Source organism: Mauremys reevesii, linkage group 19 (assembly GCF_016161935.1).
Source record: "Mauremys reevesii isolate NIE-2019 linkage group 19, ASM1616193v1, whole genome shotgun sequence".
Lineage (NCBI taxonomy): Eukaryota > Metazoa > Chordata > Testudines > Geoemydidae > Mauremys > Mauremys reevesii.
This window is the reverse complement of record NC_052641.1, coordinates 13,540,819-13,561,503: the sequence shown is the minus strand read 5'-3', so window position 1 is coordinate 13,561,503 and position 20,685 is coordinate 13,540,819. Positions and strand designations below refer to the sequence as shown.

At 43.8% G+C, this 20,685-nt stretch overlaps 1 protein-coding gene across 15 annotated transcripts in view; it reads left to right on the top strand.

The window, feature by feature from the left end:
* DNM1 (dynamin 1) overlaps positions 1-20,685 on the top strand; it is a 101,997-nt gene that overhangs the window by 20,061 nt on the left and 61,251 nt on the right. For all 15 annotated transcript variants that reach the window (XR_005589877.1, XR_005589875.1, XR_005589876.1 and 12 more), the window contains exons 2-6: positions 11,705-11,778; positions 14,100-14,249; positions 16,523-16,726; positions 17,633-17,731; positions 19,868-20,028. Coding sequence is in view for 12 of the 15 variants with exons in the window: in XM_039506365.1 (XP_039362299.1) it covers positions 11,705-11,778; positions 14,100-14,249; positions 16,523-16,726; positions 17,633-17,731; positions 19,868-20,028 (688 nt within the window). In the remaining 3 variants the exon portion in view is untranslated. The remainder of the gene's footprint in view (positions 1-11,704; positions 11,779-14,099; positions 14,250-16,522; positions 16,727-17,632; positions 17,732-19,867; positions 20,029-20,685) is intronic.

Sequence of the window (20,685 nt, the reverse complement as noted above, 5' to 3'; positions counted from 1 at the left end):
CTGAGAGAATTAATCCACGAACCTATAATATATGCCATCAGATCAGAATGAGTGTTTTACACCCAATTTACACTGGTGTAAATGGTGACTCAAGATGCAAGGCAGTGGAAGGAGAGGCCCATTGTGTCTAATTTTGTTTCCATTGTCGTGTGTATTCTGACATTCATGAATTATTGTCTCTGACTTGATTTGGAGTACCATTTGCACTCAAGTATTCTGACATAATGAATCATTGTATGCAGGAATGTGACCAGTGTCATAGAATATGTGATACGTGTACACAGAAATAAAGACCCATTGTATCCAATTGTGTTGCCAGTACCACATTACACACACAAGTAGCAGTGGTACCATATTATGCAGATAAGAAATGTGTTATAATAGGCTGTGATGGATTTATCCCTATCAGCCAGAGGGATCCAGTGGACACACTTATCTAAGGCAGAGGTTCTCAACCTGTGGGCAGCTTACAGCCCAGTCAGCACACAGCTCTGACCCATGTGACATCCTCAGGGCCATACATGTAGTATATATATTGTGTGGATGCAGCCCACATAACACACATAGAGAGCTGCATATGTGGCCCACAATGGTAAATAGGTTGAGAGACACTAGTCTAAGGGATTGGAGAGGGACAAGAGCACTGGCTAGCAGGGCCGGCTCCAGGGTTTTTGCTGCCCCAAGCTGGGGAGGGGGGGGGGGGGCGGGAAGCCGCGATCACGATCGGCGGCACTTCGGTGGCAGCTCCACCGTGCCGCTTTCTACTTCGGTGGCAGGTCCTTCCCTCCAAGAGGGACCAAGGGACCCGCTACCGAAATGCCGCCGAAGAGCCGGACGTGCTGCCCCTTCCCCTTGGCCTCCCCAAGCACCTGCTTGCTGCGCTGGTGCCTGAAGCCGGCCCTGCTGCCTAGCCAGAAGACAGGATTGTGGGGAAAAAGCAGTTGCAGATGAGGAAAAGTGGGAAGGCAGGACCTAGAACAGGGTCAGCAGGAGAGGCAGGAGGGTGGTTAGAGGAAGAGTCAGGGTGCTGAAGAGGAGTGATGGGTGGTAGTCAACTGAGAAGAGTTGCCTGATATGGAGTTGTGTTGGCTGGCCATGGAGAAGTTCCAGTGGCATTAGTCTGTTGAGGGTGGTAGCGATGATAGGTTCAGAGGAATGCTGGCCAGAAGTAGCAACATCCTGGTAGGAATGGGAAGAAAGAAGCAGGGAGAAGCTGACAGCCTGCTGGAGAGGAGGCTGTGGCTTCTTGTCTTGCTTAGCTTTCTGTGCTCAAAAGGTGCTGCTGGAGCTCTGCAACATTGAACCCATTTTAAATTTAGGGAGGTGCCCCTGTGTCAGAACCAAAGGGTTAAAACACATCAGATACTCAGTACAAATCTATGTAATGAGGCCAAGCTGCTCTGGGGTGGAAAATGAGTTTGTTTTGCAACCTGATATTACTTCAGCTGATTAGATAAACATATTTTAAGGCCAAGAGGGACCATTATGATCATCTACTCTGACTTCCTGCATAACACAAGCCAGAGAAGTTCACCTAGCGATTACTGCGTCAAACCCATAACTTCTGATTGAGCTAAAGTATCTCTTTTAGGAAGACTTACAGTCTTGATTTAAACTTGTCTAGTGATGGAGAATCCACCGCATTCCAAGGTAAATTGCACCAATGGTTAATAATTAATCCACGAACCTATAATATATGCCATCAGATCAGAATGAGTGTTTTACTCATGTGGCAATTTGGAAAATCTGTACAGTTTATGAATTCTGGTTGATATTATGAAGCTGTTACTATGACAACTGCTGTTTCAATTAATCCCTAAATGTAAATGTCAAATCCACCATGGACAGGCAGAACTGTGTCAGTCTATACCATTCCAGGGACAATGGTGGGTCATTTGAATTTAATGGCCGCCTATCCAGCTGGAAACACCTGAATGATAACAGTTTAGCTGAAGCCAAAAGATACTTCCCTCAAATTATTTGCAGGGAGGGTAAAAGTGGAGAGAGTAGAAAATTACCAGCAACACGACCAAGAGACAGAGATGTCGAAGGAGAAGTTTAAAAAGGACTCAGAGAGGGAAGGCTCAAATAGCCACACAGGAAGTTTTGGGCAGGAAAGGAGAACAGGACAAATCAGCCAGGTCACAGAGAGCAACAGCGAGCTGATGAGAGAATACATGCCATGCACTGCAGCAGGAAAAGGATGCTGGGTGGCCCCAGCTGACTCTGACCTCAGCCCAAAGAATACTCTGGAGGGGTGGGGAAACTGAGGATTTATTATTTTGTATGGCTTTGTGATTTCTCATGTTATTAAAAAAAAGAAATAGAGTGTTAGACGGCTGTGCCCAGTGCCTGCGTGTATCATGTGCTACAGCTATCACATGACTCTTTGAAGATGTAAACCAGACAGCCCACAACGTTGGCTGGGGTTCTGCGAGATTTGGATTCTATTCTTGACTGCCACTGATGTGCAGTGTGATCTAGTCAAGTTCCCTGAGATCACTTCCTCCCCACCTCATCAGTGATAGTGTCTCTGTCCTGTTCCACAGGTATTTTTGTAGGCAAACCTGAAACTGAGTATTACTGGCTTAGGAAGGCTGCCTTCATAAGCCTCAAAGGGTCTGTACATCCTTATTTAAGTGACTGGCAGCTAAAAGTAGACATGGCTCCTACATACTTTGAGAAGGAGGGAAACTGACAGAGAGATGTAAGTTTCAACTTACAGACAGAAAATGTTGAAATGGGACAGTCAAATGCAACAGATCCTCCTTCATTGTAAGGAGAGAGCTGTAGTATCCCTCTGTATTGGTTCAGCCATCGAGTGTCTTCTCTTTCTAATCCAACAGCCTTGAAGTGAGTACCTGAGTGTACAGTGTGATGGGTTCGGTCACAGAGACCCCCTTAGGACTGTCACCTGATGTGCTGAGATTACCTCTGAGCCCATTTTTCCTGCCAGCTAGGGACTCCAGAACCCTGTCTTGTTGAGCCAGACACGCTAGCCTGCTGCAACACAGACCCAGGTCTGGTCCACGCCCCCAAAGCTGCAGACTTTAACCAAAAACTGCTCAGCAGGTCACCTATCTCCAGCACCCAGACAGCCAGTTCCCAATGGGATGCAAACCCCAAATAAATCTGTTTTACTCTGTATGAAGCTTATACAGGGTAAACACATAAATTGTCCCTCTATAAAACTGATACAGAAATATGCACAGCTGTTTGCTCCCCCAGGTATTAATCACTTAGGCCTGGTCTACACGGGGGGGAAGCGGGAGGGGATCAATCTAAGTTACGCAACTTCAGCTACATGAATAACGTAGCAGAAGTCGACGTACTTAGACCTACTCACCGCAGTATCTTCACTGCGGTGAGTCAACTGCTGATGCTCCCCCATCGACTCTGCTGCGTCTCTCGCGGCAGTGGAGTACAGGAGTCAACGGGAGAGCGCTTGGGGGGGGGGGGGTGTCGATTTATCTAGACGCGATAAATCGACCCCAGCTGGATCGATTGCTGCCCACTGATTCGGCAGGTAGTGTAGACTTACCCTTACTCTGGGTTTATCAATAAACAAAAGTGATTTTATTAAGTATAAAAAGTAGGATTTAAGTGGTTCCAGGTAATAACAGACAGAACAAAGTAAGTTACCAAGCAAAATAAAACAAAACATGCAAGTCTAAGCCTAATACATTATGAAACTGAATACAGGTAAATCTCACCCTCAGAGATGTTCCATTAAGCTTCTTTCACAGACTAGACTCCTTCCTAGTCTGGGCCTAATCCTTTCCCCGGCACAGTCCTTGTTAGTTCCAGCGGGCATCTTAGGTGAAAAGCAGGGTCTTTCTCATGACTGGGACCCGCTTTGTTCTGCTGCACCCCCTTTTATAGCTTTGGCACAAGGTAGGAATCCTTTATCTCTCTGGGTCCCCACCCCTCCTTCTAAATGGAAAAGCACAAGGTTTAAGATGGATTCCAGTATCATGTGACATGGTCACATGTCACTGTAAGACTCCATTCTTCATTACTCAGGGGCTGGCACACAGGTATACAGGAAGGCTTGCAGGTAAATAAACCATTTACAACCAATTGTCCTAGTCAATGGGGGCCATCAAGATTCTAAACCGCCATTAATGGCCCACACTTTGCATAATTACAATAGGACCTCAGAGTTATACTTCAGATTTCTAGCTTCAGATACAAGGATGATACATTCATACAAATAGGATGAATATATTCGGTAGGTTATAACCTTTGTAATGGGTTTCAGAGTGGAAGCCGTGTTAGTCTGTATCAGCAAAAACAACAAGGAGTGCTTGTGGCACCTTAGAGACTAACAGATTTATTTGGGCATAAGCTTTCATGGGTAATGATACCTTTTAATTATACCTTACAAGAGACCTTTTGCATAAAGCATATTCCAGTTACATCATATTTACACTCATAAGCATATTTCCATAAAACATTATGGAGTGCAACGTCACACACAGAACAGCAGGGTCACGAGCACAGGCTGGTCGGTTTCGGATATTGTATCTGTTACAGTGACATTTAATCCCGATGTTATGGACAGTCACCAAACCTCTGCTGACTGAGCACAGTTCAGTTCACACAATTAGACCAGCAAATGAATCCACTTTTAGCAAGAATGGAAGTAGCAGTCTTAAGTATGTGTTTTTTCTCCCCAAGTCCCTTATCATTCCTCTTCCTCTCCTTTGTATCTGCTCTAAAATATCCTATTTATAACAACGCTTCAGAACCAAGCACAATATACCCAATGTGCCCCCTTCTGCGATGAATCAGATCATTGAGGCAACAGGGTACTTATTCCCTCAGGCAAAGCTTTAATAATCACCTCTTACTTAATAAAAAAACTTTTTGCCTGAGCAGTTAGCCAGCATTCAGAGACTTGCAGAGTTGTTTCTGTTAGGAAGAGAAACTGATGATACAAGTTGGGTATTTCTTTGGTGCAATCCTGTTTATTTACAAAGAACATACACAAAGTCCTGTTTCCTGAAATCTTAACAACAGCGGACAGATTCCTTGCTCAGAAATCCAAGACTGCCTTTCCAAAGAGTACTGTGCCCATAAGCATCTCTGTGTCTCATCTTCCTTCCAGGGTCACATTCCCCTCTGCTTCCTTCCCTTTCTGCCCAACAACACACACACAGATATGCACAATTACAACCAATCAATTCTCTAGCTCTTGCATTTTGCAGTCAGACTCAGGGATCCCCTCAACCCACATGACTTAGCTTCCAATCCCCTTGCTGGGCTGTCCATTGCCTTGGGTCATGGTTTCTAGCTATCACTACATAAAGGGGCATTTAACTGCTCCTTCCATTTAGCCCAAATTAGGGGTGGTTAGCACACTCATCAGCTTTAATCAGGTCTGTAATTGTGTATAGATCAAAGAACCTGCTTGACGGCAACCATTAACAATAAACGTAGACCTTCCTACATAAAACAATACAATAGCCCCTTTCATCCTGTAGGATCCCAAAGTATTTAACACTTATATTCAAATATTTCTCTTTATTAAGGATACTCACCTTGTCTGAAACACTGGATTTAGGGTAACTTCAGTAACAAGTTCTAATACCCTAGATAGTCAAATATATATTTCATAGAAATTACAAAAGGAACAAAATATATTAAAAAACCTGAATGTCTGTAGAAACCAGTCTAATTTAATCTGGGCCTACAAACACTAAAATGCCTTGATCATAATGGTATTTATTGCATGGCATCACTATAAGGCAGAGTTAAGGTTGCCTTAATTGCATTTCCATACCTTAACACATTTCTTTAAAGTGTCGCCTTAACTCTGTATTTCATGGGTTTGCAATTATTCACGTGGGGCTATTTAATATGTCCCTCTAATGTTTTTTACTTTTAAATTACTGATACTCATACTCTTCACCCTAATTCTATTTTAACACACCTTTTTGTCTTGGAATAGAAATTAGAGGTGAACAAGACCTATTAGGCCACTTAATCCAATTTGCCCATCACAAGCCAGTGCTCTACTGTATGACAGTAGGAAGGGTGATGTAACAATCTAAATGCAGACCTGGGAACCAGGAACTCCTGAGCTATAGTCCCAGCACTCACATCCATTTCCTCTGTGAGCGAGATAGTTAGCATTCCTGCCTCAGTTTCCCCTTCTGTAAAATGTGACAAACAATATCTGCCTCATATCATAGGGTTGTTGTGAGAATAATGAAAGGTGCAAAGTATTATCATGAGTGTTATCTCAGGTCATGGCCCTAGTTGTTACTTTGCACCATATGAGCAAGGAGGGCTTCCTCCTTCATTGTTTCATATCTTTGTTCATAGTCCTATATTTCTCTGAATGGAACTGGATAAAATATATGGATATAGATGGCTACCTGAAACTGGTACCTTAAACTTCGTTCTGTGGAACTGTAGGAGCCAATAATCAAGTTAAATATATATGGAAAATCAGTACCTCCATGATGTGAATAGGACTGTTGTCTCCTTCAGTGGGGGTCGGGGAGGGGGCAGTGATACTTCCCAGCAGGAAGCCTAAACTGATGATGCAGTGTAGGATGGAGAAAATTCAGATCCCATTCAAAAGCCATGGAAGTCAGAAAGTTTCAAAGTTATTGTCAGGGCTGTTAAATAAAAAAAATAAAAAAATTGTTTTTGGTTAATATAAGATTCTCTCCATTCCACTTTGTGTCATGTGTTCAAGACAGCAGCTTCCTGTTTAATATCATATTTCAGACACCACATTTTGTACAATGTTTCATGTAATGAGATGTAGAGATTACGCTGCTTTTATAGCACACCAGGGTCTCCTTTGTTTTAAAACCTGAAATGGCCTCATCATTTCGTTGCTCAGAGCTCTGTAGCATATTATCACTGAAGGCATAGTTTTCTATCTTCTATTTTTTTCCCCTGGCCTCATTACCGTACATTTCCTTCATGGAATAGAATAAGCCAGTTTATCTAACCCTTTTGCTCTTGTCTTCCCAAGTCATCTGGAATGTAATTGTCCTTGTCTCCTGTATTGATTCCCTGTCTCTGATTTAATTTAATCACTTCACATTCCTTCTTCCAAAGCAGAGAACAAAATTGGTGCTAATACAGTTCTTCCCCTTCCTGTTAACTGGGCCTAACACCTCTTTCAAGGAGGCCACTAACTAAGCAGGTAGTCAGTGCTGCACTGCCTCTGTCAGTGTACTTCATTTACAGGAGCAGTTTATTAAACTTGCTGCAAGAAGCAGACAAGCATTCTTCACCCTGCCTTCCGCCTGGCCTGGCCTGCAGCCAGCTAGCTACAGCATTTACCAGTCCTTAGCTGTAGGGTTCCACCAGTGGAATGGGCTCCACCTAAGCAGGAGGGACACTGATGTATTGCCGGAAAGCCAAGCACGGAGGGAAGGAACAGGCATATTGTGGGAAGAGGGAATCTGTCCAGAAGTCAGCAGAGAGGGAAATAAGCAGATGGGTAGTCAAGGAGGAAATAATATTAATCACTGAAACAACCAGCCAAAGGGCCTCCTTCATTTTTTTGGTGTAAATTTTATGAAGTTGTTTTCATTGGCATTATACTGTTTGCTGTTTTTTTCAAAGGGCTGTGCAGCATTAGAGCCACCTGACTCTTGTTAAAGTCAATAGGAGCCATGCAGGTTACACTCCACACATTCTCTGCTAATACAGAGGTGGGGGCCCAAATTCCTGTCTCTGTATTAGGGACCAAATTGTGCTAATTTTCACCCAGGCTAATAGATTAAAGTCAGACTGCTGATTTAGGTGACTAACCTTAAATCTTGTCTACGTGGGGAAATTTATTCGTAAGACAATCTCACTGGAACAAGATTTCCCTGTGCAGACAACTTTAGACTCCCAAGCTGGAAACCTTTCACCATAAACCAGTTCTGGGCACTGCATTTCAAGAAAGATGTGGAGAAATTGAAGAGGGTCCAGAGAAGAGCAACAAGAATTATTAAAGATCTAGAGAACATGACCTATGAAGGAAAGCTGAAAGAATTGGGTTTGTTTAGTTTGGAAAAGAGAAGACTGAGAGGGGACATGATAACAGTTTTCAGGTATCTAAAAGGGTGTCATAAGGAGGTGGGCTTGGCTACACACAAAACACACCCTGCGCTGCAAAGCTATGCGCCGCGCCAGCGCGCCAGTCCAGTCAAAGCCCCAGCGCCAGGAGCAGCCGCCCCGTCCTCCCCGGTCCATGGACAGGAGTGGGGCTGGGACAGCGCTGGGAGAGTTTTGGCAGCGCTGGCGCTGGCGCTACAACTGCAGCTGCGTGCGCTGCCGCGCGCAGCTTGAAAAGCATAATAGCTTATAGTCTTATAGTCTTAATAGTCTTAGAGAAAGAGAAGCTGGGCTTAAACTGCAGGCAAGGAGGTTTAGGTTGGAAAAGTTAAAAGCTCCTAACTGGTTTGGTGGTTAAACATTGGAATAAGGGCCTTGGAGAAATCTCATCTCTGGGAGATATTAAGAGTAGGAGAGATAAATGTCTATCAGGGATGGTCTAGACACAGTATTTGGTCCGTGAGGGAGGCAGGGGGATGGGATCTGATGACTTCTTGAGGTTCCTTCCAGTCCTAGAGTCTATAAACTAGGTTCTCTTCTTTTTCCTTCTCTAAAACTGAAATTTACCTTTTTACCTACAGGAGTAATCCCCACAAAAAAATCCTACCTACCTCCACCAGGGGTGTGGGGGTGAATGGGGTTCAACAGTGAAGTACTGTGGAGTGTATGCTCTGGCAGGTCTTACCAAGCCGAGAAGGCGTCAAGCTAGCCTCCAGGGTAGTAGGAAGTCCAACGGTACCTCTATTACTCTAGGGCAACCTGGCCAAAGTGGAGGGGGGACCACAGTTACAGGACACAAGGGCCGGCACCCCGAATGCACTGCTGCAAAATTCTTCTACCAAATAACCCACATGAGCCACAGGAGTAATGTTAGGCTTTTTGAATTCACAACTTTGAAGCAATATGAGATCTTAGGATGAAAAACTATCAACGGGCAGAATATAAGGTTAAACACACCATATCCGTATAAAGTATTAATACTAAGCAAACTTCAGGGCAGAGAGAGACACAAAGATCAGCATGAAGAGCAGTTTTGTTCAGTTAAGGCTTGATCTTGAAAGGTGCTGAGGGCCCACATCGCCCTCTACTACATGGGAATTTAGGGCACTTGACATCTTGCACAAGGTGCTTGGTAACATGCAGAATTGGGCCCTTATATATTATACCAGTGTTTTGGAGAAGGGACTATGTAGTAATATGATATCATTCACTCATGATATAATCACAGTTAAAAAGAACAACTCAGTACAGTTCTGGGACATATAAATACTGACATCAATTATGTCACAGGAAATTATTGTAACACTAGAGTGGGACTTTATTTGGAATATTGCCCACAATGTTTTATATAAATGGAGACGAGGCAGTAGCTAGCCGCCTAGAATGATAGAGACTCAAAGGTTTTAGCTGTAATACCAGTGGAATAGAGAAACTAGGGCTGTATTCTTTGGGAAAGGGGAAATGAAAAGAAGACTCCAGTGAACATAGATTTTTGAAAGGACTGGAATATTGAGAATGGGTTACTTTCTCCTTTCAGTTGCAGTGGTGTAAATCTAGTGCAACTACATTGACTTCCATAGTGTTACTTCAGATTTACACTACAATTACATTACAATTGACAACAGATTTTCACCTGCTATGATATAGAGAAGTGGTCTCCAAACTTTTTTGTTCGCGCACCGCATCAGTAAAAAATTTTTGAGCACGCACCCCCTGCTCCCGGCCGAACTGTCGAAGCAAAAAAGGGAAGGGGGGTGGGGAAAGCCGCTTGGACTCCTGGCTGAACTGCCGAAGGGAAAAAAAAAAGTGGTGCTGCTCTGGTGCTGCTCCTCCTGCCGCGCACCCCGAAGGATCCTCTTGCGAACCCCTGGAGTGCGTGCAGCCCACTTGGGAGACCACTTATATAGAGCTATTGGATGTAGGGATTATCTAATTATTTTTATGTCTTCCCATCACAGCAGTAGCTTTGCACCTCCTAAGCCTTTACTGAATTCATCCTCACTGCAGCCCTTGAGATAGGAAAATATTATTACTCCCATTGTATGGATGGGGAAATGGAGGCACAGAGAAGTGAAATGACTTGCATAAAGCCAGACAGGAAATCTGTGGGCAAGCCAGGAATTAAAAACAGATTTTCTGAGTCTCACTCTGTTGACTGAAACACAAGACCATCTCATCTCTCTTAACCTTCTCTCCAATAGCAGGACAAGAACAAGGACTTAAAATGTTGGGGTCTGTCTGCCCATGCCAGTGTACATCAGGATTAGCTCTGCTGAAGTCAGTGATGTTACACTACTGTCAAACTAGCGTGAAGGGAGGGGGGAATTGGGGCCTAGAACTGATGGAACTTAGGCAGGATTTCTTCACAAAGAATGTAGCTTATATATGGAAGAGGGGCCCGATTTTCAAAAGAATGCCATCCCCATTCAGGCACTGAAATAAAATGGTCAGATTTTCAGAAGTGCTCAGCATCCAGCAGCTGCAATTGAGAGCAATGGAAATGGCTGAGCACTTTTGAAAATCTGTCCATAAACTAGGAAGGTCGTCAGTGGATGCAATAAGTATGCCTAGCTTTAAAAAGAGAGAGAAGCATTTGGATGAAAAAGAAAAGAAAAAAAAAGCTCATGGGCTGTAGCTGCTAAGTCAGCATTAGGAAATGGATATAGATGGGCTTCCTTCCTTCCCTGAAATATCCTGTATTCTAATAATTTCACCATTTGGTGAATTAGTTTTGGAAGGAGCTGCTGTTGCTGATGACCTGGCAGCAGTTTCTGGCTCTGAGCAGTCAGTCAGGAGGAGGCCTGGGTGGAGGCAAACCCTTGACTGCTATGGATTTTGTTCCAGAAGGATCATATACTATATCCATATTTGAGCAATGCAGTCTCTCCTCTAAATCCAAAATGCAGGGCTTGCGTGATTCACTAACTAGCCCAACCCTCTTTAGGGTAACACTGCACTCACAGCATCTGAGGAGGCACCCGGCGTTGCAGATATTGCTTGGATTACTCCCTTCAATTTTTTTTTTTTTTTGGTTAAACCTGGATTAATTCCCCAAACCCAGATATCTGCTTCCTTGATTATAGGGAGCTTCATTAGATTGACACAGAAATACTGCACGTTCACTGCAGGGGGACAAGGGGGGTGGGGAGGAGGAGGGTACAGGCCTTCCCAGCATTCTGGAGCAGGGCTGTTGGTGGTGCAGGCCTCTCCAGCATTCTGAGCTATACCTGCAGTACCATGTTCCCTAGCATTCTCACACGGGAGACAAAGGTCTCTCCAGTATTGCAGAGGATGTTAATGCTGAGGTAGAGCTCTGTGGAAATCAGTTTATTAAGAATACCTTTAGGGAGTTTGTCATAAATGCCTAAGAGATTTAGGAGCACATGTCCCATTGACTCAAGGGGGACTTGTGCTCCTAAATCCTGTAGGTGCTGTTGGAAATCTCCCCCATAACCCTTTATTTTCCTTGGGGGAGGGAAGTTTTGTTTTCCAGTGCCTTAAATTTTGTTGCTCTCTTTCTCTGGCTAAGACTCTCTGCTTTAGAATCTCTGAATTTCTAAAGGCAACAAAGCCATGAAAAGGTTGAAGGAAGGAAGCCATCACTCATCAAAAACTTCCTATTTCATTTTAGGGACTTCCTGCCCCGTGGATCAGGCATTGTCACCAGACGCCCACTGGTCCTGCAGTTGGTAAACTCTACAACAGGTATGTGAGCCATCTCCACTCCTCCTAACCCAGCAAATAGCACAGAGGAATGGAGTGAGGTATAATCTTCCCTCTCGGCAGACACCAACATTTTCTGTATTGCTATATCCCAGACAGAAAAAAATATTCATTGCCAACCTCTAATAAATTTTATGGCTCATGTATAGGAATATAATCAGAGTATACTGAAAATCTTACCCACTTGGGATGGCCCATGTGAAACAAGTTGGGGGTTCTCACTCTGTTTCCCGATGGACAGATGTCCACATCACAAAACCCACCACCACAGTTGACAAAAAATTGGCAAACTTGTTGACAATCTGAGAAGAGCCCAAGGACTGAATGGGACATGGAGATGAACTCCCCCCCACTCCTAGAAGAGGCCCCTCCAGTTTGGGATAGAAGTTCATTGGCAGAACCTTGCCGTGCTATCCCTGTTCTGTGGGAAAGAAGACAGCAGTCTACAAGGCTGTCAATTTGGCACTTTTTGCCAGCACTAAACTCACTAGGAGCCAGGTTTTGATACTTGTACTCAGCATGAGTTCTGCTTTATTCTGAGAGCAGTCCCACTGAAATCACTGGTACTACTCAATGTGAGAAAGCAACTTGGAATATGTCCCCATAAAAATAGTACTTTCATTTCACCTATTTAAAATCTAGGCTGCATTAAATGTTCAGGAGCAAAGTGCTTCTCATCAGCTTGTGCTGAATTTATTAGGTGGCTTCATCAAGTTCCTCATGACTTTCCCTTGACTGCAGAGCTATGATTTATTGAATGGAGGAGATCTAGATAAGACTAGAGAACCTTAGCAGTCAGCTTTTCATAGGATTAGTAACTATAGACCAGGGCTAGGCAACCTAAGGCGGCACGCGAGCTGATTTTCAGTGGCACTCACACTGCCTGGGTCCTAGCCACCGGTCTGGGGGGCTCTGCATTTTAATTTAATTTTAAATGAAGCTTCTTAAACATTTTAAAAACCTATTTACTTTACATACAACAATAGTTTAGTTATATATTATAGACTTATAGAAAGAGACCTTTTAAAAACGTTAAAATGTATTACTGGCACAAGGAACCTTAAATCAGAGTGAATAAACAAAGACTCAGCGCACCACTTCTGAAAGGTTGCCGACCCCTGCTATAGTGGAACCTCAGAGTTACGAACACCTGAGGAATGGAGGCTGTTCATAACTCTGAAATGTTTGTAACTGTGAACAAAACATTTTGGTGGTTCTTTCAAAAGTTTATAACTGAACATTGACTGAATACAGCTTTGAAACTTTACTATGCAGAAGAAAATTTCTGTTTTTAACAATCTTAATTTAAATGAAACGAGAGAAACAGTTTCCTTACCTTGTCAAATATTTTTTTGAAACTTGCCTTTTTTTTTAGTTTACATTTAACACAGTACTGTACATATTTTTTTTTGTTGTCTCTGCTGCTTGCATACGTCCCATTCCAAATGAGGTGTGTGGTTGACTGGTCAGTTTGTAACTCTGGTGTTGTAACTCTGAGGTTCTATTGTAATGTAATTTAAATGTGTTGAGAACTAAGCATCAGTGTCAGTTACAGAAAAAAAAAGACATTTGGGCTTAGTTATTTACATCAGGAGCACATTAGCTAAAATTGTCTCTTTTGCTGTAACTAAGACAGGCATAGTGGGAACTGAAGTTTCACCGTGAAGATACAAGGAGAATCTTTTCTGCCAGTAATTAAGGGCCAGACCCTGCCAATGTTCCCTGTGCAGAATTCTCATTGAAATCAGTGGGACTGTTGGGTGTGGGTCAATGGCAGAATTGAGTTCTTAGTGCTTGAGAGTGTGGGACACTTATCCCAGCCTGTGTGTCTCAGATCTGTAAAGCAGCAGTTCTACTTGTCAAGTAACTGGTAAGCAGAAATTTGGTCCTCTCGCCACTAGAGGATGACACCATTATTTACCCCAACACTCTAACAAAGTGCTAGACACTGATCACACAACACTAAACACTGTGTTCCACTGCACTGTGTGCATGGTGTTTATCCCTGCAGACAGGCGTGTATTTAGCTGCCTTGGTTTCAACAGAGGAAGACTTGAATCATTAATTGGATATCAAGGGGAGGACTCTATCCCTGCTGGGACATGAACTGAGGATCAGCAGCTCTCTGGCTTGAGCTGAAGGGGATTCCCTCAGCTGTTGGTAGTGATAGTAGTACCTTAGTTACCTCCTCTTTGCTAGCCTCCTGGCACTAGAGGTTGAGACCTTTGCCACAGCTTATCCCTTTTGACGGTTTCCCCAGCCCAGCAGAGACAATCTGTAACTTTCTAGTGTTGTTTGACTAGAATTTGGAGAGTTTCTACACTGCAAAGGGAAGAAGTTCACCGACTTTGAAGAAATACGTCTGGAGATCGAGGCTGAGACAGACCGGGTTACTGGCTCCAACAAGGGGATTTCCTCTGTCCCCATCAACCTCCGGGTCTACTCTCCCCATGGTGAGTACTGTACAACATTCAAGACTGGAGTATTTGTGGGGGACAGGGGAGCAGAATGGTGAGGTTGACTCTGCACTCTGATGCTGCTCTGTCTTGGAACAAAGTAGTAAGAACAGAAATGGCTGCTGTGAGAGCTTGCAGATTCTTTGCTCACAAATCCCCACAACAGGCTGGACCCTGCTGAACCAATCTCCAGCCCTTTGACCACATTGTGACAATTCACTGAGCTATCTGGCAATAGTACACTATGTTGCCCCATGCTGGACCCAAGATCCAGACTCAAATGGGATCCTGCTGTGCCAGGTTTGTAGGACTGGGATTGCTGTGGAGACAGCATGCTCAGCTCTTAGGGGAAAAGGAGCACCTTGTACGGCTCTCGAGCGATTCCCCCAGTTCACACAAGGCCTGCACTGATAGACTTCAAAGGGAACCACATCCAGCACTCCACTGGTAGAAAGGAGAAATGCTATGATATAGGGGAATAGGGGTGTGGGATTTGAAATGGGTTTAGATTAGCTCCCTATCCAGAAAAAAATAAAGATTGAATGACCATTAAGGATTTTCTAAAGACTTTATAGTTGATGAGATTTCCTACTTGATTGAGATACTAAATAATTCTATAAGCCTAAATGGTTGCTGGGAACTCTCTCTTCATAATCTGCCAGTGCTACTTCACAATTACCTCTGTTGGGTTTTCTTTTAACATTTAAATCAGCTGTTCTCAGACTATGATCAGGGGATGTGTGGTGTTCAGAATAGAGATGGTGAAGGTCTCTCCATGTGCTCCACAGAAGGAAAAGGTTGGAGAATCACTGATTTAAAGACAGAGTTGCTTGCCTCTTGTTGCTTGTGCTCCAGTTCCTTACCTGTTGCATTCTGCCTCTAATCTTAACGGGCCCAGTCCCATAGCCCTTATTCAGGCAAAACTCCTGTCATAGATATTTGGACATTTGCCTGAGTAAGGATTGCAGGATATGGCCCTATAGTTGGTTAATCATCTTGTGCTTGGCTTTTTGTCAACATCACTTACCTAACTGCTCCTGCAGCAATGAATTGCGACTTCCAAATGATGCTCAAGTGGTTGTTCAGATTTAAAAGCGATAGGAAATCTGGAATCATGTCACACCATTGTCTTTTTTAAGCAGAATCCCCGTCCAAAATCAATGGCATAATATAATATGGGCCCTATTCCTGTATATAATGAGCCTATGAGCATTGTTTACTGCCATACAAAATGGAGATGGAGTGAATGGCTCACAGAAAGTCAGCCCTCTCTCACTGTATCTCTGTCTTTCTTCCCCCAACACCTCTTTACTGCACCAAAGATGGGGAGATGCTCCTGAAGTTTCTAGTAATATATGCACTGTTTGGCACTTGAGCAGGAATGACTCATGGTGTGTAGACATCAGCCATACTGAAAGAAGGGTCTCCCACTTTACACTGAGATGCCTTGGCAGGAGGAGATTGAAGAGACTAGGATGTGGCAAATAAAAGCCTTTCAGAAGTTGCTGCATAACAGATATTAATACACAGTAAAATATTTTTATTGATAATCTCTTGTCTCTTTCTGGCATCTTCCATCCAGAAATCTCAAAGCTCCTTAAACTGCAAAACAACTGAGAGAGACTGGTCAATGTTATTAGCCCTATTTTGCAGATAGGGAACTGAGGCTTTGAGATAAGAAATAAGTTGCCCAGGGTCACAGTCAGCGGCAGAAACAGGACTAGAACTCGGGAGTCCTGAGTCCCACTCCCCTGCTCTAACCACTAGACAGGAATATTGCCCAGTCTTCTGGCTCCCAGTCCCCTGATCTGACTACTAGACCTAATAGCTACTACTTCTCTAGTAATACGATTATTATTAATAATAATACCTAGCCCTTATAATTCACTTTCCATCATCAGTAGCACACAGCACTTTACAAAGGAGATCAGTGTCATCATCCCTATTTTATAAATGGGAAAACTGAGGTAGAAAGAGATGAAGTGACTTGCCCAAGGTTACAGCAGGCCAGTGGCAGAGGTGGGAACAGACCCTATAGAATCCTGAGTCCCAGTCCACTGCTCTCACCACTAACAAAAAGGAAGTTTGTTTGTTTTTTTACTTTTTTCTGGGCTGCATGAGACTCTGGGTGCTGCTGGCTGAGTTATATGTATATATCTATCTTGCCTATCCGTGTAGTAGGTAACCACTTTTAAATTCACAGATGCCTCTCATAAACAGAACAAGCTACCCTTATTGGGACCCTCACTCTTCTCCTTTCCCTTGCCTAGTCCTGAGTCTGACACTTGTGGACCTACCGGGGATGACAAAAGTCCCAGTGGGGGACCAGCCACTTGACATTGAGTTCCAGATCCGGGAAATGATCATGCAATTCGTCACCAAAGAGAACTGCCTCATCCTGGCTGTATCCCCAGCCAACTCTGATCTCGCCAACTCTGATGCCCTCAAGATCGCAAAGGAGGTTGACCCCCAAGGTAAATCCAGCCTCTGTTTTTGTTTTAGCATGGCACTTCTGGCACTAGATCTGGTTCTCCCTTGTCCCTGGACATGAGTAATGGTGTATGCCAGTGACATGTTCCCCTGCTCATGAAACAGTCTTCCCAACACACATAGCTCTTGTCCAGTTCACACAACCCCCTGAGACAGTGGTGTTCTCAACCCATGCACCCTCCAATCATCAAGGCAGTGACATGCTCAACACACAGACTCCTATGGCAGTACCCTGTCAAATCCTGTTGAGGTTGCTTCCACATGGGGTGTTGTTCTAGAACAGGGGTCGGCAACCTTCGGCACGTGGCCCATCAGGGTAATCCTCTGGCGGGCCACAAGACATTTTGTTTACATTTGACCGTCCGCGGGCGTGGCCTCCCTTGCAGCTCCCATTGGCTGGGAACAGTGAACCACAGTCACGGGGAGCTGCGGGGGGCCGTGCTTGCGGATGGTCAACGTAAACATAATGTCTCGCGGCGCGCCAGCGGATTACCCTGATGGGGCCGCGTGCCGAAGGTTGCTGAGGCTGACCCCTGTTCTAGAAATTCTTGGTTCTCCCTCCAGTGAGGAAAAAGGCTTCCCACCCTTCAGTCACCCAACTGCTCCCTAGAGGGGATAGGCCTGTTAAGTAGAACCATCTTCACTAAGCCCCCTCTCTGCTGTAGCCCAGAATGGGGGTATCTCAGAATCAGCCTCCCCTCTCTCCTCTCCCACCACACTGGTATGCTCCAGTCCCCTCTCTCCCAAACCCTGTGCTGGAAGACCCATGCACTGAGTTCAAGAGCCCTTGTGGAACCCAGTCAGGTAATTTGCAGTGCTTCCTCTGCCCAAATTGTTTACAGGAACTGTTGCTGGTTCAAGCTAAATCATGTCTGCTTGTGTCCCCATAGGCCAACGCACCATTGGTGTCATCACTAAACTGGACCTCATGGATGAAGGGACCGATGCACGAGATGTGCTAGAAAACAAGTTACTTCCCCTTCGAAGAGGTATGGATCCCCTTTTCATTTCCTCCTCATTCTCCTCCCTTCTTTCCCCCTGGTCCCATCCCCTTCCTCCAACATTCCCCAGAACCTGTGCCACAACAGTGTTCTCCTCTCTGATAGACTAGCTGCCCCAAACCCGATGTTAAATCATTGGGCCCCTCAGATCCAAGCTGGAAAAAGAGGTCCCTCAGTTCCAAGAGAGAACAACCAACCTCTTTGTAAGGGGAAATGTGCCATGCTCCTCTGAAGGGAATCCCTTCCCAAGAGTCTTTGTACCTGTATGCAGTCCTGGCAGCCAGAACCCAAAAGCAGAATCCTGTTCTCTGTGTTATATCTTTTTTTATGGAAGAAAAGTTGTAGACATGGCAACCTGGGTCTCACCCTTCCCTCCCAGATATCAGAATCTGGGCTCTCTTTTTCTTTTACATTTATATTTAGGGCTTTTGATTTTTCATTATAACTGGTCAACACAGATAAAACACCCCTGATAAAAAGAATTAAAATGGTGTTTATCCAACACCACTGGAAAAACACCGGAAATGGTTACTTGTATTGAAGGGTTGGTCTACAGGAAGCAATAATGTGTGACTTCTGAAGCACACTAACATGCTGTGCATTAATTGTTCTGTGTAGACCTTGCTGGTGTGCACTAAAGGTTCCCTAGTGCACTTTAACATAGTGCTGTTTGAATGAGTACTATGTTAAAGCGCACTAGGGAACATTATAAAGAGATTACTCATTACAGTATATATTACTGTATGTAGTAGATATACTAATGTATATAATAGACATTACTCGTTTCCATATACACAAAGAGAACACTTCTATTTTGGATTCCTGCATAAAACTTAAAAGTTGCTAAAAATAAACCCTGAAAAACTAAATTAATAAACAATAAAAATAGAAGCCTTATTTATACAGTGATAGCCCTAAAGCAATTGTTCTCAACCAGGGATATGTTTACCCCTGGGGGTACGCAGAGGTCTTCCGGGGGTACATCAACTCACCTAGATATTTGCCTAGTTTTACAACAGACTACATAAAAAGCACTAGCGAAGTCAGTACAAACTAAAATTTCATACAATAACTTGTTTATACTGCTCTATATACCATACACTGAAATGTAAGTACAATATTTATATTCTAATCAATTTATTTTATATGATAAAAATGAGAAAGTAAGCAATTTTTCAGTAATAGTGTGGCTGTGACACATTTATATTTTTGTCTGATTTTGTAAGCAAGTAGTTTTTAAGTGAGGTGAAACTTGGGGCTACACAAGACAAATCAGACTCCTCAAAGGGGTACAGTAGTTTGGAAAGGTTGAGAACCACTGCCCTAAAGGACACAATCCGATTGGGTAGGTGCTATACCAAGGGTAGGCAACCTATGTCACGGGTGCCGAAGGTGGCGCGCGAGCTGGTTTTCAGTGGCACTCACACTGCCCGGGTCCTGGCCACCAGTCCGGGGGGCTCTGCATTTTAATTTCATTTTAAATGAAGTTTCTTAAACATTTTTAAAGCCTTATTTACTTTACATACAACAATAGTTTAGTTATATAGTATAGCCTTGTAGAAAAAGACATTCTAAAAATGTATTACTGGCACACAAAACCTTAAATTAGCGTGGATAAATGAAGATTCGGCACACCACTTCTGAAAGGTTGCCGACCTCTGTGCTATACAAAGATAAAATAAATGACAGCTCCTGCCCCAAAGAGATTACCGTTTAGAAGACAAGGCCTAACAGGTGGATGAGAAAAATAATTGCATTGGGGAGAGGACGCGATAATAAATAAATATAATGGGAGATTCACAAATCTTAGTTGGTTAGCAGTAGTGACTGCAGCCCTCCACCTGCCTTCTCTTTTCCTTCCCGAATATCAGAACCTAGTAGAAATTCCAGTTTAAATTTTTCAACTAGTTTCTAATGGTTCCAGTTATCAGTGTGGTCTCCCCCTCCTTCCATTACCAGGAGTCCAAGTGCAGAATCACCCTTTTCAAACTTAGACTCCCCTTTGCCCTCCCCTCCTAGTGTCGTATCGCAGGCTCTCCATACCCTGGATTGTCTCCTGGCTGTGTCCAATGTTTCTGCGCTTCCTCCGTGCTGCCATCTGACTTTTGGTCTTTCCACTGGTAGGTTACATTGGTGTGGTCAACAGAAGTCAGAAGGACATTGATGGCAAGAAGGACATTCAGGCTGCACTGGCTGCAGAGAGGAAGTTCTTTCTCTCCCACCCATCTTACAGACATATGGCTGAACGCATGGGCACCCCCTACCTGCAGAAAGTGTTGAACCAGGTAACGGCAGCTGGGCTCTGCAGCTGGCTACCACCAGGACAGAGAACAGACCAAAATGGGGCTGTCACCCAGGGTTACTCGAAGATTATGACAATACTAAACACTTCTAGAGCACTTGGCAAATGTGAATTAATGAATACTCACAATGGATCGATACATGATTACTGTCCCTGTTTTAATGCTCTGAAACTGAGGCATAGAACAGCTAACTGATTTGCCCAAGGTCACAAAAGGAGAGAGTGTCAGTACAGGACCACTAAACTGTGCCTGACTCAAATACCCTGATATAAGGAAACACTTTCCTCTGGGCTGAAAATCAAGTTCATGCACTAAACACAAAAGGCCAAATTCTGCTCTCAGTAACATCGGTATAAATCCAGAGTAAGTATACTGAAGTCAATAGCATTAGTCTAGATTTACACCAGTAGAATTCCTCCTGATTTACACCACTGTAAGTGAGAGCAGAACTTGGCCTATCATGTTTGTGGGTTTTTTAGCTTCAAGAGATCATTGCATTTCCTGTAGTCCTGTAATATTTAGTAAAATGATTTGGATGTTCAATTAAAAATGATGCCTATCAGAAAATTGTTTTATAAATTAATTTGGATAAGGCTCTAATATGGCTGGAGGGCTGCCTTCTCCTGGGACACATCCAAT